The following is a 21290-nucleotide window of genomic DNA, read 5'->3' on the forward strand; positions in this document are numbered from 1 at the left end:
TCTTCCCTTGATTTGATGGTTTTTAAAAGCTCCTTATAGACTGAAGAATCACTGAGTGATCATTCCCCAATGCTAAACTCTGAAGCAGGTGTGAATCCATGCATATAATATTGTGTCTCTGTTGAAAGAATGCACTAAAGACAATGTCGGGCAATGTACTGGCCTCAGTCAAGAGCCAAGGTGCAGGGCCAAGGTTTCAATATCCTCAGTGCTTAGAGTTTGCCAAGGGAAGGTTTACGTTCCAGCCAATCGCAGCAGTTCACTGAAGTCCCTACCTCAGTAAGCCCACAGAGTAGAAAAAGACCATCTAGGAGAGACATGGCTGGAATCTGCTTTATCTCAGCCCGGAGCTAATAGTACATCATTTGGAATATTGGATCAAAATACTTGGAGAAGAGAAAATGAATCCAATTTCTCTCATTGCTTCCAAGTGCTCCTGGCAGAAAAGTGGGAAAGATCTCAGAGAAGCTCTCTGGTTTCATTTTTGCCTAGAGGGGGAGGTAATCCAACAGGGTGGTAGGCAATTGACGTCATAGCCAGGTGCACAGGGCCAAGGGTGAAAACACATCCCACATGCAGCTCCTGTTCACACAGTATTAACAGTTCTGCTTCCATTATCATTTCAGAGAAAGCAGCCTTATCTGTTGAATGTCCATTAGAGAGAGGCTCCTGACTACCCGGGATAATTTGCTCAGATAGCTATAATTTAATTCTGCAACACAGCTGCGTAACCAGAAGCCTTTTTACCTTCAGGGCTCTTTGTTACTTGGCATGGCATACAGAATACTTTGTGTGGGTTATAATTCAGATCTTTGCTGTCCAAGAAAAGATGGCAGGAGGGCAGAAGTAGTGTTGGACCATCTCCCCCAGCAGCGATGATGGCTGCCAGTCACATGGGGAATCAAACACACTGCAGGATGGCATATCATAGGGACCATTATCTGTGCCACAATAAAGACAGTTTTACTGGAAAAATAATGCTTTCAAAGCTGCTGAGATTACAGTGTAGTGTAAAGCATGGCAGAGCCTAGCACCCTCCCTGGGGATACAGAGATTTTCTGCTGAGTCATCTTGATGTCAGGTGCTGGAACCCAGTACACGGATCCAGAGGTATTTTTGCTGAATTACTCAGAAGTTAGACCAGGTTAGGTCTAGTCAGCTCCAGTCCAAAAGCATAAGAGCTCCCCATGGCCGTATCTACACTATCCTTTTCCTTGAAAATTTCCCTCTGTTGCAACACCAGCATAGCTGCAATAGGGGAAGCTCTAGACTAGGTAGCTAGTCCGCTGTCCATCAGCATTATTACCACCATGTCACCCAGCCCTGTGCTGAGGGTTACACAATGGTAACACTGTTTGCAGCCTTGTCTGTACTGGGTCTCCTGCCAATGCTTTTATTGGTGGAGCTACGCCAGTGCGTAGCATTGGTGGGAATTTTTTAAGGGCAAAAAGGCTAGTGTAGCAAGGCCTGTGAGGCATCAGGACCCACAGAGAGAGATATCTTGTGAAGAAAAACACTAGCAACTGCCAAGCTTGTAGGGGCAGGGGGGAAATTAGCTGAAGAGAGGAAGGATGGTGTTGTGGGTAAGGCACCACAACTGGGAGTCAGGAGATGTGGGTTAAGTTCCTATCTATAGACTTCTGGTGTGACTTCAGGAAGTCATTAATCTTTCTTGACCCCATGTGTAAAATGGAGATGATAATATTTCTTCTCTTCCATGTTTCTTATCTATTTAGTTAGTAGCTTGCAATGTATATGTACAATATCTAGCATAATGGGGCTTCAGCCGGAGCTGGGCCTCTGAATGCTGCTGTTATACAAATAACGCTTTTCTGAGCATAACTGATTCAATAAAGATTTGGAAATAAAATAATTTTCCAATATGATGATGGTGATAATAATGATAACAATGAATTTGCCTGCATATGTCTGAAGACCTAATTTTGATTTTATTTATGCTGGTTTAAATCAGGAGTAACTCCATTGAGATTATCTGAATTAGACTGACATAACACCAGTGTGAGATGGGAATTAGGTCCTGTAAGTCATTGCGGTGGCAGGATCTTCACCCTTTCATGGCAGAAAAAGGGAGTTCCATGCAGCTTGCTAAGTAGGAGTCTTTGGCCTGAGAAATTAAAAATGGAGATCATGTCACCAACCAATATTTCACTTCCCCTCACAAGCGTTCTGTGTTCCAGGCAGAGTTGCTTCCCTCCCCCCCATTGGTGGCTGCATTTCAGTAGTGCTGTGTTTGTGCAGTTTATGAAGCACTTTGGGATTAAAGCTGATGTGAAAATATAAGGCATTATTAGTTACCATTTTACTTCTGAGTTTATAAAAAAAGTGAGAAAAACATCTCCCCCATAACAATGTTTGATCTCAACAAATGGTTCTTTCTCACTATAGATTAATCTGAACAGTGCCATGAAGATTATTAGCAGGAAGTCAGTTTCAGTGGCTTATGGGGAATCCGTTCATCCCATCATGCAGTTTGATCCTTCTGATTCCAGCTACCTCTATCTCATGACTTCCTATCAGGTAGGACTTGTGTTCTCCATACATTTGGCAAAATGCATTCATATGATATTTACAATCAGCATTGGCTTAAGGAACAGAAAGGAGCAGAAATATTCTTTTAATACCAGTAATGAACAGACTTGTAAAGGTTAGGAATCACTTCAAAGTTTAGATCAAACATTTTCAGAACCATGCATACCTTTTGGGTCTATATAGCTGGGCTAGAAGTCACATAGGAACAAACTTCTTTGCAAGATTTCTGGTACCATTTCCTTCTGGCCAGGCTAGAAATATTGTGAGAATAGCCTTTTGTCCAAAGTTTTGGTACGGGCACTTCTGAACAGAACTTGGAAATGCAGAGGGACATGAAAAGTAGAGGTAGGTCCTAGCCTCAAAGTTCAGATCCAAATGTCACCGAATGTGGGGGTACTTGGATCTGGAGGTTTGCGTTGACCCATTACTGAGACCAGATCCAGCTGCAAAGTTTAGTTCTGGATCTGAACTTTCCCAAATTTCAGGGGGTTGGATGCATGATTCATGTCAGCTTCAATCTTAGGCCAGGTCTACACTGCGACTTTAAATCGGTTTAATGGCCGATATACCGATTTAACGCTGTACCCGTTCACACGACGTCGTCATTAATATCGAGTTAAACGGCCTCCTTAAATCGATTTCGGAACTTCTCCAGATGAGAGGAGTAGCGCTAAATTTGAAAGTGATAACTCGGATTAGGGTTCGTCGTGGCGGAAATCGAATTATTTGGCCTCCCTAGAGTATCCCACGTGCACCACTGACCACTCTGGTCGCAATCCGAACTCGGATGCGGAGTGCGGTAAACAGGAAAGCCCGAGACCTTTAGAATGACTTCCTGCTTTCACGTGTCCAGCTCTGATCAGCACGGGTGGCGATGCAGTTCAAATGCAAAAGTAGCTCCTGCATTGAACCTTACGGGAGATACTAGATCTGATAGCTGTATGGTGACAAATCTGTTTATCAGAGCTCCTTTAAGAACAGGAATGCCAAAGCGTTTGAAAATAAACTCCAGGATACACAGCGGTGCGTGACAACCGTAACGGAAGCCAGAGACTCAAACGGAAGCTCATGGAGGGAGGAGGGGTAATGAGGACTACGCTACCAGTCTCACCAGCAGTCCTTGAAAACTATTGCATTTGGCTGAGCGCCCAATGTCTGTAGCTTAATACACGGTCTTGCGTGTTCACGGAACAGCTCGTCAGTCTCTCCCCCCCCCAGCACGTGAAGAGAAGTAAATAAATAATTCCCTGAGTACTTAAATGTCACCCTCTGTGTATGAATGCTGCTGGCAGAGGTACGCGAGGTGTTGAACAACGGTCGGATACCGTTTGTGATCTCGGGTCCATGTTGCTGTGCTATGGCGTTGCTCAATGCACTCCGGGAAAAGGTGCCAAGGGTTGTCTGCTGCTTCACAAAGGGAGGTGAGGCTGTACCCAGCACCACCCGGGCAATGTTTTCTGCCCATCAGGCACTGTGCTCTCAACCCGAAGTGGGAACTATGGAAGCTGGAGGAACAGCTACCCCACTGCCCGCTCCTGAAATCGATGGTAGCTTTGGACCATGGACGCAAACAATCGATTTCGTGATCCCACTGTGGACGCGCTAAACCGATTTTATTAGATCTGTTTTGTAATATCGGTTTAAGCTAATTCGAAATAATCGTGCAGTGTAGACGTACCCTTAGTGAAAATGAATAAAAAGTTACCCAAACTTTTTCAAACCTCATAATAATTATTTGGAATTTGGGGCCAGGGTTGAGGTTGATTCCTGTTATCTAAACTGGTTCACCCATCTCTATGCAACTAAAGGTGAAAGCTACAGTGAAACATGCCTTAAGCAATTACCTACAGGGCTGGCAAAAATAAGTAGACGTTGGGCTTTATCTGAAAGCAGGATGACATTGTACTAGAAATTTTGGGGATACTTTTAAAGGGTCACTCAAGAAAATGGTTTGCCTGTTGGAGCTGGTCCTCAGGGCAGGTTTCACTGTACCTAAAAATTCACACACCTCATCTCGTAGGAGGGCACTATCCAGCATGGAAGGCTCTCTCTTTGGAGAGGCCTGAAAATTCCACAGCAGGAAGAAACAAATGGTGTCTCCTTGCCTTCTATTAAGTGAACAACTGAGGAGGAATAGAGTTCAATTCTTGCTCCAAGCTGTGGTGGTCTGTCCTGAATTACATTTTAATTTGTTGAAACAGACACACAACCACTAATTTTATATGTTTCCAGCTGTAATTCCCTGCAGACTGGCCATTATCATTTCACCTAACTCTCCCAGGGTGCCTGTCTAGCTAATATCTCAGACCTTTTAAACACCTCACAAACACTTTGGAGCACAAAAAGATACCTGCTGTGGACTTTATCCTGGGCTGACTAAAACCCCCGTGTGCAGAACTTCAGATCAGATAGCTTGGCCCTTTCCTTAAATTAGACCAGATCAGTTCCTTTTGCCAATGGAATTTACATCTTGGGAATCTTGACAAGCATGTGTGGAAGCTGTGCACAGCATGTGTTTGAGGATAAGGAAAGGAGAAACTGGCCCAGATGACTGGTTGTTTGAGATGCTGAGTACCTTTTGGGAAGTGAGGGCTCTCAGCACCTTGCATTGTCAGACTCTAAATTATCAAGCTCCATGCAGTCTTCTTTTCCAAGTGTTTAAAAATCTAGGAAAGAAAGCATACAAATGACTGCATTCTCCCCTTCCAAGTGGTTCTTACAGAGCAAGTCACCAGAGGTACTGCTGACCTACTTGCTCTTCCAGGAATCATATTTACCTACACGTGAATGATTTTGTACTCCTAGGTAAATTCTGGTCACTTCATAAATAGAAAAACATTGTTCACCTCCTTCTAGAAGGGGTCTGGCAAGTATGAAATCTTGAGATACTCACACTTATCATGACCCAAGTAATGTGTGGTAAAATGGTGACAAAAACTGGTCCCATCTAAACCATCAAAGGGGTTTTATATTTTAGTAATGTTGCTGTCCCCCATCTTGCAGTTATGCTGAAGATGCTGGCTAACAAGAAACAGGGACATATAGTCTTCTGTTTGCACCAGTGCTCCCATTACTCACAGAACCATAAATTGGAGTAATGGAAAAGTCTAACCCTGCCAAGGCAGGATTGTTCCCTCTTAGTACATATCCCAATACATTATCTAGTCTATTATTCAAAGTGTTTCACCACGTGTATGTCTCATCAGTACCTCATTAGTCTCAGCTAGAGGTTTCCTTTCCATTGTCAAGAAGTGCACACACACCAGAGAGTTTGGGTTTTTTTGTGGCATCTGAAAACGTTTGGATACCTTGGGAATGATAGTGACTTTGGGTTTTGCTTGCTGCACAGATGACCCGTGTGAAGGTGGCTGCCTGTGACCAGTATACAACATGTACAGAGTGCCTGGCTGCAGCTGATGCTTACTGTGGTTGGTGTACAATGGAGACCAGGTAGAACTTCTTGTATCTTCTCCTGGGTGATTGTCTTTGGACTTCTTCCTCAGAGTTTCAGCAGATTGATGGTTTGCTGCACAGCCATGCTAGCTTACAACCTTTGCCTGATCTTTCCCAGTTTTTACCAAATACAGGACAGTCCTTTTAAAGATGTTTCAACCAAGTCTCAAGCTGTGAGAGTGCACTTCTTTGCTTACACTTAATTGCATCTGCATTTTTATGACTACAGCTAATTGTGAACGCAAAGAAGAGGTGTTAGTCATTTAATCAATGAATAAATAAATGTGTTAGTCTCTCAGGTGCCACAAGGACTCCTTGATTTTGCTGATACTGACTAACACGGCTACCACTCTGAAACCGATCACTTGACTGTGAGTGCAAACGGCTAGTAAGAAAGCTCAGTTCCGTCATTGGCGGCTGCAGTTACCTTTGGGCACAATTCAATGCATACCCAGAAATCAGGCCACAAAATTAAACTTGTCTTCCCAAATCAGGTCCGGGATTTTTGACCAAACACACATGTACATTACAGCTATTTCTTTTTTATTCTGCACTCAGTCATTGTGGTCTAATCTCTCTCCATCACATACACATACATCCCATTGATGCTAACAGGAGTGGTATGCTGATATCATGAGAACTGTAGCCATTAACCATAGCAGTAGCACAATAGGCTGATACACAGAAGTTGGAGAAATGGGAGGAAGTCTCCAGATTTCTACAGGACCTTCTTTGTAATTGTCACAACAGTTTTATCAATATTTCGATAGGCATCCCACCATAAGTTGTGCCTCTGTTTGTTTCAGGTGTTCTCTGCAGCACGAGTGTGTTAATTCCACTGAGCCAAATTTCTGGACAAGTGCGAGTGAGGGAGTGCAGCAGTGTCCTTCAATGACAATCATGCCATCGGAAATTAATATTGACAATGACAACAAGGTACACCTAATGTGGATACAGGTTAATAAATAGCTGTAGCTCACAGGTCACCATCTGTTCTCGGTGTCCACAGATGTCATTGCTGTAGCTAGAATAATGGTTCCAAACATTTTGGGGGCAATAATACCAGTTTGCCAGACTCCCATGTCATGTTCCAGCTGGTACCAGCTACTGTCCACTGCTTCCCATTCAGTGGTGAGACTGGTCATTGGAGCAGCCCAAGCCCCATTGTGTATTACAGAACTGTGGCAAAATTTTCAAAAGCACAGAAGACCCATTTTCAAAAGGTGCCTAAGTCTCATTGAAAATCAATGGGGCTTGGGCTCCGAAATGCCTTTATGTCACTTTTGAAAATGAGACTTAGTCTCCTAAGTCACTTGAATGCTTTTAAAAATTTTGCCCATTAAAAAAATAGGAAAAACAATTTTGAAAAAATAAAATAAAATTTTGAAGTTGTTCCCTTTCTTGGGGTTCTAAATTAACTCATCTGTTTTTCATGAAATTTTTTATAATTTTTTTAACCAACATTTATATCAAAATCAACTATTTTTGAAATTTGTATCAAAATGGTTTCTTTACCAAAAACCAAGTTTCTGGTAAATGAAAAAATTTGCTAAACTTTTTGATAATGTCATAGGTTTTATGGAAAAAGTTTTGGTTTTGAGAAAAGGAAATTTTTCAACAAAAAAAAAATAATTTTCATCTAAAAGACTTTGATCAGCTCCAGTGTGTTGGAATGAGCTGCTGAGTGGGAAGCAGGCAGCAAAATGGACCAGTGCCCAGCACAGGTGGGGAGAGGGAACTCAGCGTACCAGTCCCTAAAACCTGAAGCACCACATCTGGAAACAGCTGGGTTAGAGGGTCCTTGACTATGTACTGAGTTTTCTTCACAATGTTGTATCAGCAGCAAACTTGTATTTTAATTAAGTTTCAAGATCGGTGTGAGGCTCAGAGTTTGGCTGCATCTCCAAACTTCTCCAGAGCTCAGGGGAGATGTTCAGTTCAGAGTCTGGGTCTGGCAGAACTGGGACCCACAGTCCTAGCCACAAAGCCACAGAAAACTCTCATTTGGCTCTTCTGAAGCAAAGGCTTGGGGCCAAACGATCTGCTGGCATAACCCTATCGACTGTGCCATGGAGTCACAACTGCAGAGAACTTAGCCATTGGGGTTTTATTTTAAGATCATGTACAAAAGAAAAGCCAGTACCTCAAAACCTTCAATTCCTGCAGCTGCTTTTAGGCAAAAAGTTTCACAACAAAAAATAAACCACCCAAAATGCATTTGAAGTTCCCTTTGGAGGAGTGCAGAGCTATATTTTCTCCACCAATCACCTCTACCCCTTCCACCAGAATGGCCCTCTTAATACACACTTCAATAAGTTAGAGCAGCTACCCTTCCCCCTTTCCTTGAGTTCCTCAGAGGCTCCTCTCTCCCAGGCGGGGTGGAGGGCATCAGGATCACATGGACTCCTTACTGGGGCAGAAGGGTCTTCTCACTATGAGCCTAGAACACAGCTAGTCATCGGCCTGAAGGTTTGGCTACAGACTAGAATTTTACCAAAGTTCAAGAATTTCAGATCCAGAAGTTTGCCCCACTCTCCTCTTGTTGTTTCATGGGCATAATCCCACCCTGGCAGTATTTGAAGTTCCACAAGGAGCTGCTGCTGCAAAGGGAAGAGGTGTGCTCCAAGACAAAGTGGGGATAGAACCAGTAAAGTGCTTAGGTTGGAGTGGGCTAGGTGGCACATTCCAGACGGAAAGGAGCAATTCAGATTTGTGTAGTGGGGCTCTTACGTTGGCTTTGTCTTTGGACGACCATCTGAATAAAGCACATGGGTAGTTCTGAGTGTCAAACTATAAACATACCCTATATATTTACTTACAGAAACAATGGAACTCTGTAGTGACAAAGGTGTATTACTGTAGTAATTTCTTGTACACTGTGTGACACATATGACAAAATAGATACACCTCTACCCCTATATAACGCTGTCCTCGGGAGCCAAAAAATCTTACCGCATTATAGGTGAAATCATGTTATATTGAACTTGCTTTGATCCGCCGGAGTGCGCAGCCCTGCCCCCCCAGAGTACTGCTTTACTGTGTTATGTCCGAATTCATGTTATATCGGGTCGCGTTATATCGAGGTAGAAGTGTATTGAAAAATCAGCTGTCAGTGGACATTTTTGCTGATGGTTAGTCCATATGCTTCACTCACCTTGTCCAACTCTGTAAATCACTTTCTATGGCAATAATTGAACTTTTTGTCCAAATTTAAGGCCATGATAATCCAAATAAATGGGAACATCCCGAGCCTCAGTGGAATGGAGATGTCTTGTGATTATGGAAATAATATCTACACTGTCGCCAAAGTCCCTGGAAATGATGTAAACTATTTTATTTATTGTAATTTTCTTCCAAGAGAGAAATATCCCGCGTTCCCACCCAATCAAGGTATGTAATGGAAAATGGGCTCAACTTACATTCCAAAACTTCTTTTATAGAATTAATTTTCGTAATTGTCGTATTGATTCTGGGGTTAAAGTCATTTTTTGCAAATAATACTATTTATAGAAAACATTGGAAAAAAGGAAAGCTGAGCAGCTTCTCTAGTATATGAAATGTCACATTATAATCACTGCTGGAAGTTCCTGAAATCTTTTTACCATCCTAACATGAGTTGTCAATCAATATTTTCAAATCCATCTATTGTTACTGGTGGAATTGAAAAACCAGTTCAGGTATGTAACTTATTGGGTTTTGCTTATGTTGCCCAGATAAAATTTGTTTTCTAATTTTCTTTTAATGAGTACAGAGATCTACAAGTTTAAGCTCTTTATAAATAATAGCATTATTGTTATTTCTAATCATTACTATTTTACTTTCCTTTCAAAAATACATTTTGGAAAAAAAATCCAAAAGAAAAAGTGAAGTGTGGTCTGAGACAGCTCTGGAATGCTACTACTATTATCTGCATGCTGCTCTTTCCAAAATACTAAGACTGAAATCTTCAAACCTGCCCACTAACTTTAGATGCCTCCAAAATTGGATGCTCAGCATGAGATACTTAGGACCTGACATTCATAGGCACATTTGCAGTCCCACTTGAAGTCAGGGGAGATGGGCGCCCAATGCCTTTGGAAATCAGGCCCAGATTGTGTCATGCTGGGTACCCAAACAGTGAGGCATCCAGAATCTGTAGCCAATTTTGAAAATTTTGACCTAAACATTCTAGACTTCAGGGTGGAATTTTCACAAGTCTTCACCATTGGTCTAACTGCTCCACTGAAGTTGATGGGGGTTTAATCATTGACTTCAGTGGGACCAGAGTTATGCCAACACTCTGAGCACTTTTGAAAATCCCACTCATATTAGGCAGTTTTAAAAGATGTCATTTATGTTCTCCCCAGTTATAGGAAGAATGGTAGTGATTGAACTGCTTTGTTATTGTTGTTTATGGTAATGTCCAAGCCAATTTCTGGAAGCCTCTCTTTTGATTTTTATGCACTTCTTGGAAGAGGTTTTGACTCTCATCCCAGGGGTGTTTATCATAAGATTTCAAAAAATTAAGCAATTAAGCAAATAGTAGGAGAAATGTAGTTTACAAATGTTGGTATCCAAAAATGGGATTTTTCACCATTCTCTGTTGGTTTGTCCACACTGAGAAAATTAATGAGATTTTAAAACATATTGACTAATCGGATTTAATAAACATATTTAAAAATACCACTTAGGACTAAGTGTAGATAAAGATACTAATTTAACTTTGGGGGCAAGGGGTTTAAAGTTAGGGGGGCTAAATGAGGAGAAACATATGAACTCTGTGAGGCAACCCAGAGGAAACCCCAGAGAAAAAATTTCAGCAGCTGGGATATTGTTTACTCAGAAGTTTGTCTTGCCCTGTAAGATTGAGCAAAAAATAGAAACTCTCTTGTGATCCAATCTTCTTTGGCTTGCTTGTTTCAGACCATGTGATTGTTCAAACTGCAATACGGGTCAACGGGAAAAATATTGTCTGGGCCAATTTCACCATCTATGATTGCAAAAGAACTGGAAATATTTACCCCAAAACAGCGTAAGTGATCTCACCTTCCATAAATTACAGCAGTCAAAGCAGTTTAGGGGGAGGTCAGAGTGGGGGGAGAAGGCAGGGTGTTGACAAATAGTAGCTTGCTCTGCAGTGTCTTACTTTAGAACATGGTGCTTGAAACTCCCAAATCTTTGTGCCAGGGGAACAGATGTAAATTGAGCAATTCAAAATGGTATATATGCATCATCTGAGGGTCCTTTCTTGTGGGGTTAACTGAGCCGGAAACGCCCTCCCTGCCAGCGGGACGTTTGAGTCCTGGGCAGGATTTGGCAGGACTGAGGATGATGATTGCCAGGGATTTATACAGGAAGGTCCTAGCAGCCTCTCAAGCCATCTGGACATTTTGATGGAGCCTGGCTTATCTTTTTCTTTAAAAAAAACATGAACAATATTTTGATTTGAAAGTTTTTTGTGTTAACCCTTGGGGTGCTGGCTAATCTCCAACTCTTTAGCACCCTCATGCTAATCTATGTGTGCATCGAATGTATCTAGTCAGTCTACTGCATTTAATCTAATCTAAAGTATTTATAGAGAATCCATCACCATAGTATCAGGGGACCTTGGAAGCATCATACCTGGGGGACTGGACAGTTTCCAAGGGTTTAGTGGAGGTATCTAAAGGCTGCTGTGCCAAGGAGACGGAGGGTTTCTTGCTGCTGGGAAGTGAGGACAGATCTGTACTCATGCCTTCAGATTCCCAAATGCCCTGTCATCATCCCACCCCCATGTCCCCTAGAAACAAGCCCATCATCTAGTGGCTGACCTCATGATATATTCCACCACCTGTTTCTGACCACTTCCTCAAGACAGAAACCAGCAGAGTATGAGGGGGAATCACAGCAGGAGGTTAAACCTGGGGTGCAGACAAACTGGCCTGGAACCCAGAGCAACCCTGTGCAGTGATATGGACCAGCAGCATGTGGCTGTGGGCTGCTGGATGGGGCAGGGCTACAATGGTTCTGGCAGGGTCCAAAAGAGGACTAAGAAAGCTGGAGGAACCTCATTGGAGAGAGAGGAGGGAGTTAGGAGCAGGGAGCCAGACAGTTGTCAGGCTAGAGGGAGAAGAAGGGATTGAAGAGAAGCCAGGTATACTTGGCTCCCAACTCTCTGCTGAAAGCCTTCAGGCTAGGTACATTTGTCTTCTGATTCTAACGGTTAAACAACAGAAACAGACAAATAATCCATGCATTTGACACGCTGATTCCCATCCTGTACATTTCCAGAACTGCTTGGGAATAGCTATGTATCTCTCATTGGATATAATGAGATTGTGATGCTGGTTTCAACCCATGGAACTCTATGCACATTTACAGGATATAATGATGTGACCCAATGACCCAGTCAGTGCAGGATTCCACAGCCTCTTCACAAAGCCATTGAAAAAGCCACCACAAAAGTTAGCATCATCTGATTTAAAGGGAAAATTTACAGGGTCTAAAAGACATATTTTAAAAAATGGGAGAGGGGCTCAAATACTCACTGTCTGCCTAACGTCATTCTGTGGTCTGGAAGCTTTGACTGTGTGAGCCAGGGTGAACTTACTAATGGAACTGATACCTTTATCTGCTTGTGGAGAGGTCATTCCCCACAAAGGGCCAGTCTGATGCAGAATCAGGGGAACAGCCTCAAGAGCTTTTGGGCCTCAGCATAGCCCTGACAATAAAAGGAGTGATAGAATGAGCAGAGCCTTCTCTGAATGAATTTGTCCTAGGGATCATAACGTAGAGAACACAGAGTCTACAGGTATGTGAAGAACTATAAACTGACACTGACGTTGGGCTCTGAGGAGGGGGCTGAAATCGGCATGGCCTTTAAAAATTAAGTGCACCTGCTTTTTATGCATTTCAGATGTACCAGCTGCCTCTCGACCAGATGGAAGTGTTATTGGTGCACTAAGAAATACGTGTGTGTCTCCAGTTACTCTGATTGTGAGGACTCACTAAAGATGAATGTAAGGCACATTGGGCTTTGCGATTTTGTAGATTTTGTAAGCTTGCTGCATTATTGTTATTATATTCTGTCTTTTCCTGGAGGAATTTCCTGTGTTGACCAGATGCCATTGGGTTTAGAATACTTTACTGAATATATATGGCGTCAGCTATGGGGCTGGGATTCAGGAGACTGAGGCTTGTTCCTGGCTCTGTCACTGACTTGCTGTGTGGCCTTCAGAAAGTCTCTTCTTCACTCTGTGCGTCAGTTTGCCCAATTAAGATAATGTTCCTGCACTTTTTAAAGAGCATTGAGATTTTGAAATAAAAAGCTGTGTGTTAGTGCACAGGAGTAATGGCTTTCTAGACACTAGAAAGCTCACAGGTTCTGAAAATGCTTCTGTCTGGATTGGTGATGGGATACAGAGCCTGTCACCATTTGAATCTCTCTCCAATTAGTAGCAAGAATACTTAGCATTTATGCAGCACTGATTAACACCCCTGTGAGGTAGGTAAGTAAGTATTCTTGCCCTCTCTTTACAGATGTGGAAACTGATGCTAAGATTGGTGAAGTGACTTACCCAAGAGCATGCAGAGAGCTGGTAGCAGAGCCAGGGTTAGAACCGAGCAGTTGCTAGTTCCCGTATGTGTGCTTGATCACATGGCGTCTCCAGGTAGTGACTGAAAGTGGTTACAGTGAAAGGCTATTCAGTGAGCTGTGCAAAGTGGTTCTGTGGTCTCAGTCCTGCTTCTAGTAGATAAGTGTCAACATTACATAACCTGTTGGCCCCAACTAGCACCTATGTTAGCAGCTTCAGCAGAAGGCATAAAAAATTGTATTGAGATGGAGTCTAGTCTGCCCTCTCCATTCTTAAAGTGGTCCCTCTATTGAGGAGGAAGCATTGTGGGGGAAACTGACCTGAGCTGTACCTGTTCTACAGCTAAAAAGTGGACTTTAGTTTCCTGGGTGGTCAGTCCAACACCTTTCGTCAGTTCACCTCTGGTTTTCTTGTCGTTGACACAGCTATGTGTGTCTGTGTATCTTGTAACAGAGTAAAGAATTGTTCCTGTGTGGGATTCTTCCAGTGTACATGTTCAGCTTTCCTGGTTATTTCAGCAGGCTTTGTCCCTGGGTTCTTTATTATCGTTCAAACTGGAGCAATGCCTTGATTTCCACACACTTTGGGATGCCTGGATTTAAGCAATAAAATAAATCTAGCAATACCTTACAATTCATTTAGCTTTTACTAGGCTGTTGTGGTACATTAATGAAATGGCAGCTATTTTACTAGAGCGCCACTGGCGAGTGCAGAAAATCGCCTTTATCCAAATTACAGCTCCGAATAACACAGAAACTTGGCATACTCAAGCTTCTGAAATTTAAACTGAAGCTAATTTAAATAAAATTGGCCTTTAGCAATCAATTTATTGAACCTCAAAGCCAAGCTTTGACATTTTAAATTGAATATTTCTTTGGTGCTAGCACTCTGAGCCTCTTTCAGGCTCATTCAGACAGAGATTCCCCTTGCTTGTTACCTTTATACAAGGACCTTGGCCATATATTAGACTTTCCATTCTCTCTTCCAGGCTTGACCTCAGAGATCTGATTGTTTTCCATTCATGCCCCTTCATACCCTGCCTCCCTTTGTGGAAATCTCTGGAACTCATGTAATTCATTAAAGAAGGAAGGCAGATATGACCGATACATTGCAACTTTTTATCATATACAGTTCTTTCCATATAAAAACAGTATGAAAGGCTTCATGCATCTTTTGAGTCACAGCCAGTCAAATCGTTCTTTGAGAATAATATCCATTGCAGATTTAACCTTCTTCTCTGCTTGTGACTCATCTGTGAACAGATTTTCCAAATCTCTTAGCATTTTGTAATTGTTAAATGAACAGTATAAATCTGTAGCCCCTGCTTTGTTCATGAATCATTCACTTTGGGCCAGATTTTTAAAAGTTCTCAGCACTAACATGTTGAGCTCTTTTGAAAATCTGACCCTTTGACTCTTTGCTATTCTGTGTGTGGGACTAGTCACTAAATCACATGATGTTGTTACTGCTGTTTGAATGAGTAGAGTCCTGAAAATCTGCAAATGCTCAGTTTATATCCCCAGACCATTTTTGCAGATTGTGGATTGGATGCAGATACAAATTTTGTATCCATGCAGGACTCTATGTATGACAGAAGCTTTCTAAAAAGGAAAATAAATACATGTAAACAGTGACTTAGGCCATGTCTACACTACCACTTATGTTGGCAAAATTTATGTCGCTCAGGAATGTGAAAAAAACATACCCCTGATAGACATAAGTTTCTCTGGTATAAGTGGTAGTGTGCACAGCGCTAAGTTGGCGGGAGAGCTTCTCTCACTGACATAGCTGCTGCCGCTTATTGGGGTGGTTTAATTATGTCAACGGGAGAGTACTCTCCCATCAGCATAGAGCAGCTACATGAGAGATCTTACAGTGGCACAGCTGCATCAGTACAGCTGTGCCACTGGAGGGTCTCTAGTATAGACCTAAGTTCCCTGTAAGCTGAGCAGCAGCCTATTCAGCACCACGCAGGTGCTCAGGGAAACCTCCTGGGGATCTGCCGCGGCCAGGGGAGGGGCACCCCTTGCCCAGCCCCAACCTAGCCTGGCTCCTTACCCGCCGCGGCTGGGGAGCTTCTCCTGTAGTCCGGACCTGCCATGGCCCAGCTGCCCCAGCCACAGCCAGGGCACTGCAGCTGGAGCACTGCGGCCTGGCCCCAGCCAGGGGCAGCACAACCCAGCGCAGCCCCATCCGCGGCCAGGGTGACCCAGCCTGGACCCAATCGTAGCCGAGACAGCCCGGCCTCATGCTGCCCCTCCCCTGGCCCAAACCCAGCCCCGGCCTGGACCTACCGGGACCAGGGGAAGGGTGCCTATCTTGTGGCCCCAGCCCTGGAGCTGCTGCAGCAGGCAGAGGCGCATCTCCCCACCAGTCAAGGTGCTGCTGCAGGGAGAGAGATCTGGGAGGAGTCCCTGAGCCCCTCATCTCCGGTCCCACCCCAGAGCCTGGACCCCCAGCTGGAGCCCTCATACCCCCACATCCCAACCCTCAGCCCCAGCCCTCAGCCCCCTCCTACACTCCAAGCCCCTCGGCCCCACCTCATGTGTCACATGTCACCTCTATATTTGTGCACATATCAAAATTCATTCCACACATAGGTGGGAAAAATTAGAGGGAACACGGGTGTAGACATAGCCTTATTCTTGCTCCTATACCACTAGGTAAGTGTATCATGTCCCCCTTTAGTGGCTGATCTACACAGATGATAAGAGTCTTCTACTGCTCCAGTAAGGCCAGTGCTGAAGACGCTGTGTTCTTTTCCTACTGGTGATTAATGGTGAAATTCATTACACTCATGAATATCCTTCTTTCCATGTGAATGCAGGTATTTGAATAAACAGTGATCCCCCCAAATATGCATATGAACAAAAACCTCTCAGTCAAGGGCATTCAAGCAGCTAGCACAATGGACTCTTGATATATGCATCAAATGAATTCAGCTCCCCAAGCCAGCTGATACTCCACTTTTCTTAAAAAAAAAAATATTAAGGACCTTTTTTCAACAATAACTAGGTTGAATTTAAAAATAAACAGGCCAAAACACCAGCCAGTACACTCCAGGGAACAATCCTGCACTGAAAGAGAGAGGTTGACAACATTTAACCCAAAAAGTCTTTTCCATGGCTAATGTCTGTGGGTCGGATCTTGATGCTCTTGTTCGGTTTTTAACCCCTGAGAGTTTTGCCTGTGCAAGCACTATAAATTAGTGTCAGTCACTGCTGTGATGGATACCTTAGAAATAACATAGCCAGACAGCCTGTGATTCTAAAATTAACCCTCAGTGAGGGATTCATGGCACATCTCTCCACCCAATAAGAGATGCAAGTCACTTCCAAAATAATAAACCATTACATTGTGTTCATAATCTTGCCTGCGTTAGTGCTAGGGTGACCAGTCAGCAACTGTGAAAAATTGGGCTGGGGGGTGGGAGGTAATAGGAGCCTATATAAGAAAAATCCTCAAAAATCAGAACTGTCCTTATAAAATCGGGACATCTGGTCACCCTAGTTAGCGCACAGTCACATACACTGCCCCACAGAATATATCCTGGGTGTACAGTGTATGACAATCTTGTATGGTCACAAAAGGAATCCAGAGATAAGCTAAGTGTTCATCCTGAGCCTGTCCCTCATTCACAGGCAAATTCTCTTCTGCAGGCCACATTCCGCTCCCAGTGTAAATCCAGAGTCATTCTGTTGGCTTCAGTGGACTTACTTCTCTAGATTCACACTGCCTTGCTAGGAATGAGAGCAGAATCCAGCCCTGTATCTCCACAAAGCCTGAATTGTACAGCCCTGAATGCACAGGGGAGGGAAACTCAAAACCCCAGCTTCATGTTCGCCCCCCCCCCCATTTCCTCCAGGGAAAAAATCATTCACAGAGTATGTTACACCTACTGCCTGATCGTTTTGATTTTGCTTCTCTAGGGAAAGTATAGCAGTCTCAGTGACCCCTTGCCCACAGCCTCGCCTCACAGCTTTTCAGCCTCTAGAATCCTTGAACTATCAAAGGAACAAACTGCCTGAACCACTGAGGATTAAAGTAATCAGATGAGCTCAATGCTGCCAAAGACAATCACCTCCAGAAGGCTCAGTGAGATAGATCCTGAGGTTCTTACACAGGCAAAACTCCCTCTGGAGTCAGTGGGAGATTTGCCTCAGTAGGGACAGAATAAAAGCTGGGTAAGAACGCTGAGGATTTGTCTCCAGATTTGGATGCATCTGAGAATCACTGAGTCTCTTGAGTTTACAGCTGTTACTTACTGAAAAATGTAGAGCAAGTCTTTGAACGATGCTTCAGGGATATGAATTTAGTTTTATTTAAGGGACAAATCATCAAAAAAAAACGTGTGTGCCAGTGTGTACCCACATTTGAGTGCACAATTGCACATGAATATCAGGCTATTGCATGCACATAAATGACCTTTCGCACACACAGTTTCCTGATTTGTGTGCCTAGTTGCCGTAATTGTGTGTGCAAATAAATACATACACTCTGCTTGCAAGCTATGCCCTCTTTTTTTCAATTATATGGGCCCTTTTCATTGGGTCACAATGCTGATTAATCATGGAGAATGTAAGAAGCCTTGCCCAGTGGTGAGAGCGAGGGATTAGGAATTAGACCTCCTGGGAGCTGTACCTTCCCCTGACACTGGTTTGCTGTGTGACCTTGGGCAAGTCACTTACTTTTTTCCTTTGTGATTCAATTTTCTGACCTGGAAAATGAAAATAATAATATTACCTAACAGTGAGACTTGTTTCCTTTTTGTAAAACTCCTTGACATCCTCAGATGGTAGGTGCTGTATAAATATGTAACAATAATTTAAAAGGTTTATGAAGGACTAAACCCCAAAGGTAAAATTTTCAGAAGCATCTGAATCTGATTTTCAAAAATGACACTTAGAGCCCGATATTTAAAGGTATTTGGGCACTTAACATTCTAGATAGGTGCCTAGTAGGATTTTCAAAAACACCTACCTCCAATTTAAACACCTTTTAAAATCTGCCCTGAGGAGCCTACATGTCACTGAAAGTCAGTCAGACATAGGCTCCTAAGTCACTTAGGTGCTGTTGAAAATGTTATCCCAAGTGGAAAAGATACATCCATCTCTGATCTCCTTATTGGTGCTGAATATTCCAGCTACATTGAGGTAGAATGCATCTGCTGTGCTGCTGAATGTACCAGGTACCAGGACATACTCCTGAATGTACCAGTGTAGATCCTAATATCCCATTGATTTCACCGGCCTGGCAGTGGATGACAGTAGTAGTGCAGAGAAGATAATTGAAAATCAGCAACCAACAGATTAGTCCTTAATGTTTTTTAATAATCACCATGTATTTGTACACAGGATATTTCTACTTAAATCCAAGGGAAATTCCTGGGATATTAGAAGGATTTAAAAAAAAACCAAAAAACCATAGCATTAGTGGATTGACTTTTTTCTAAGAAATCACTGCATGGAACCTGCAGCTTTGCTGACAAATGTAGAATTGCACTGAAACTAGGGTTACCATATTTGAACTTTCAAAAAAGAGGACACTCCATGGGCGGGAGGTAGCCCTGCCCCCTCCACTCCCTCCCACTTCCTACCCTCTGACTGCCCCCCCCCGAACCCCCAACCCATCCACCCCTCCTGCTCCTTGTCCCCTGATCGTCTCCTCCAGGACCCCTGCCCCTAACTGCCCCCCGGGACCCCACCCCCATCTAAGCCTCCCTTCTCCTTGTCCCTGACTGCCCTGTCCTGAGGACCCCACCACCCTAACTGCCTCCCTAGAACCCCAGCCCCTACCTGTCCCCTGACTGTCTCAACTCCTATCCACACTCCTGCCCCCTGACAGCCCCCCCCAGGAGTCCCTGACCCATCCAACACCCCCTGATCTCTGTCCCCTGACTGCCCCAACCCCTCTCCACACCCCGACCCCTGACAGGTTCCTCCCAGAACCCCTGACCCATCCAAACCCCCTTGCTCCCTATCCCCTGACCCCCTGCCCCTTCTCCAGCTCCCCAGCTCCCTTACCGTGCCGCTCAAACCAGCGTGTCTGGCTCCACGCAGAGCCAGACACGCTGCTGCAGACACACTGAAGCGCTCCTCCACGGAGCGCACAGCTCCATCCCCACCGAGTGCTTCCGGCGTGGTGCACTGAGGTTGCAGGGGACGGGGAGCAGGGGAGGGGCTCTGGCTGCTGGAGGCCCCGATGTGAGCAGCTCAATCCGGCCCGGCCGCTCTGTCAGCCGCGCCGCACTCTGCACTGGGAGGGAAATCCCAGACCTTTTTAGATTTTTACAAAGTCCTCCCAGACGGCTATTTAAAACCCAAAAATCTAAACATGTCTGGGATAATCCAGGTATATGGTAACCCTAACTGAAACTTGTTCATTGACATGACAGTAGTTGCTTCTTGACACAAGGACAGCAGGCATTAGTTTGCAGAGAAGTGATAATTTTGTTTTCTGTGGTTTGGGGTGAATTTGAAGCTGGGGTGAATTTGAAGCAGTGGTGGCTCTGCCAAACCACATCCAGAAAGAAATTGGTCATCTTTTTTATTTTTTCCTTTTAATTGAACTTTTGGGAACAGACTCCCTTTGAGTCCCTATGTCTATTCCTCTCCTGCCTCCACAAGGCCTCATGTTTGTTCCCATCCAGTACTTCACTTGCTCAGAAAGGAAGAGCAGGAAATAACTCTTATGGGTTGCTCTTCAACAGCCTTGCAGACTCATGAGCCACTGATTGGAAAGTATTGTTAAGAGATGCCAATGCCAGAACCTCTGACATTTTGGTGCATCAGATAAAATGGGACCCAGATCCAAACCATGTCTGGGTTTGCTTTTGCTTTTTGCAAAACAAAACCCCCTTTTTGCAAGCTGATGTCTAGTTGGCCATGATGAGTGAGCGGGGGATGAAGACAGAGAATTCCTGAGGGGGACATTATACAGGACGAGAAGATCAGGACGAGAAGCTTGAATTTGATGAAGTGGAGGAGAGGAAGCCAGTGGAGGAATCTAAAGAAAGTGGAATAACATGGTCAGAAGGGTACGCAGGGTAAATTGTTGTCCTAAACGGTAGGGAACAAAACAAAGACACTTGTCTTACTATCATTATTGTTATTTATTAATCACTAATTTCTTGATTAAGGTACAAAATTATTGTAATGGACCTGGAACTCACTGAGGTTTGTTAAGACACTTGGTGAAGATTTCACCAAGTCTTTCCCACACTCTGGCTTCCGCCACACTTTTATTGTATCAAAACCAAAGGAACTGAGGAAGTGTTATCCTATCTGACATGGGTAACTGCATGGAGTCTAGAACTAGGATCCTTAGTTCCCCAGAGTTCAAGTAGATTTAGATCTTCTGTCTGGTTCAGGCACATCTCTAATTCTGCCCCCCTGGAATTGCTGTTAACTAGGGGACTCAGGTTCCCATTGATTTTAATAGAATTTCTCGCAGAGCAAGGCACTGTTCAGGCCTGAGAATGAGGCCCTCAGCAGTTCTCAAACTGTGGGTTGGGACCCCAGAGTGGGTCGCAACCCCATTTTAATGGGGCTGCCAGGGCTGGTATTAGGCTTGCTTGAGCCCAGGGCTGAAGCCAAAGTCCAAGCCTCACTGCGTAGGACTGAAGCTGAAGCCCTGGGTGACCGGGCTCAGATTACAGACCCCCCTCCTACCTCGCCCAGGGCTGAAGCCCTCAAGCTTTGGCTTTGGCCCCACTGCCCGTAGGCAGCGGGGCTC

General features: G+C 44.0%; 1 protein-coding gene across 1 annotated transcript in view; it reads left to right on the forward strand.

Moving 5' to 3' along the window:
* PLXND1 (plexin D1) overlaps positions 1 to 21290 on the forward strand; it is a 138333-nt gene that overhangs the window by 34166 nt on the left and 82877 nt on the right. The window contains exons 3-8 of the mRNA XM_032784260.2: positions 2407 to 2538; positions 5900 to 6000; positions 6810 to 6939; positions 9219 to 9393; positions 10906 to 11014; positions 12878 to 12980. Coding sequence (XP_032640151.1) covers positions 2407 to 2538; positions 5900 to 6000; positions 6810 to 6939; positions 9219 to 9393; positions 10906 to 11014; positions 12878 to 12980 — 750 coding nt within the window. The remainder of the gene's footprint in view (positions 1 to 2406; positions 2539 to 5899; positions 6001 to 6809; positions 6940 to 9218; positions 9394 to 10905; positions 11015 to 12877; positions 12981 to 21290) is intronic.

Source organism: Chelonoidis abingdonii, chromosome 17 (assembly GCF_003597395.2).
Source record: "Chelonoidis abingdonii isolate Lonesome George chromosome 17, CheloAbing_2.0, whole genome shotgun sequence".
In the NCBI taxonomy this organism is placed as follows: Eukaryota; Metazoa; Chordata; order Testudines; family Testudinidae; genus Chelonoidis; species Chelonoidis abingdonii.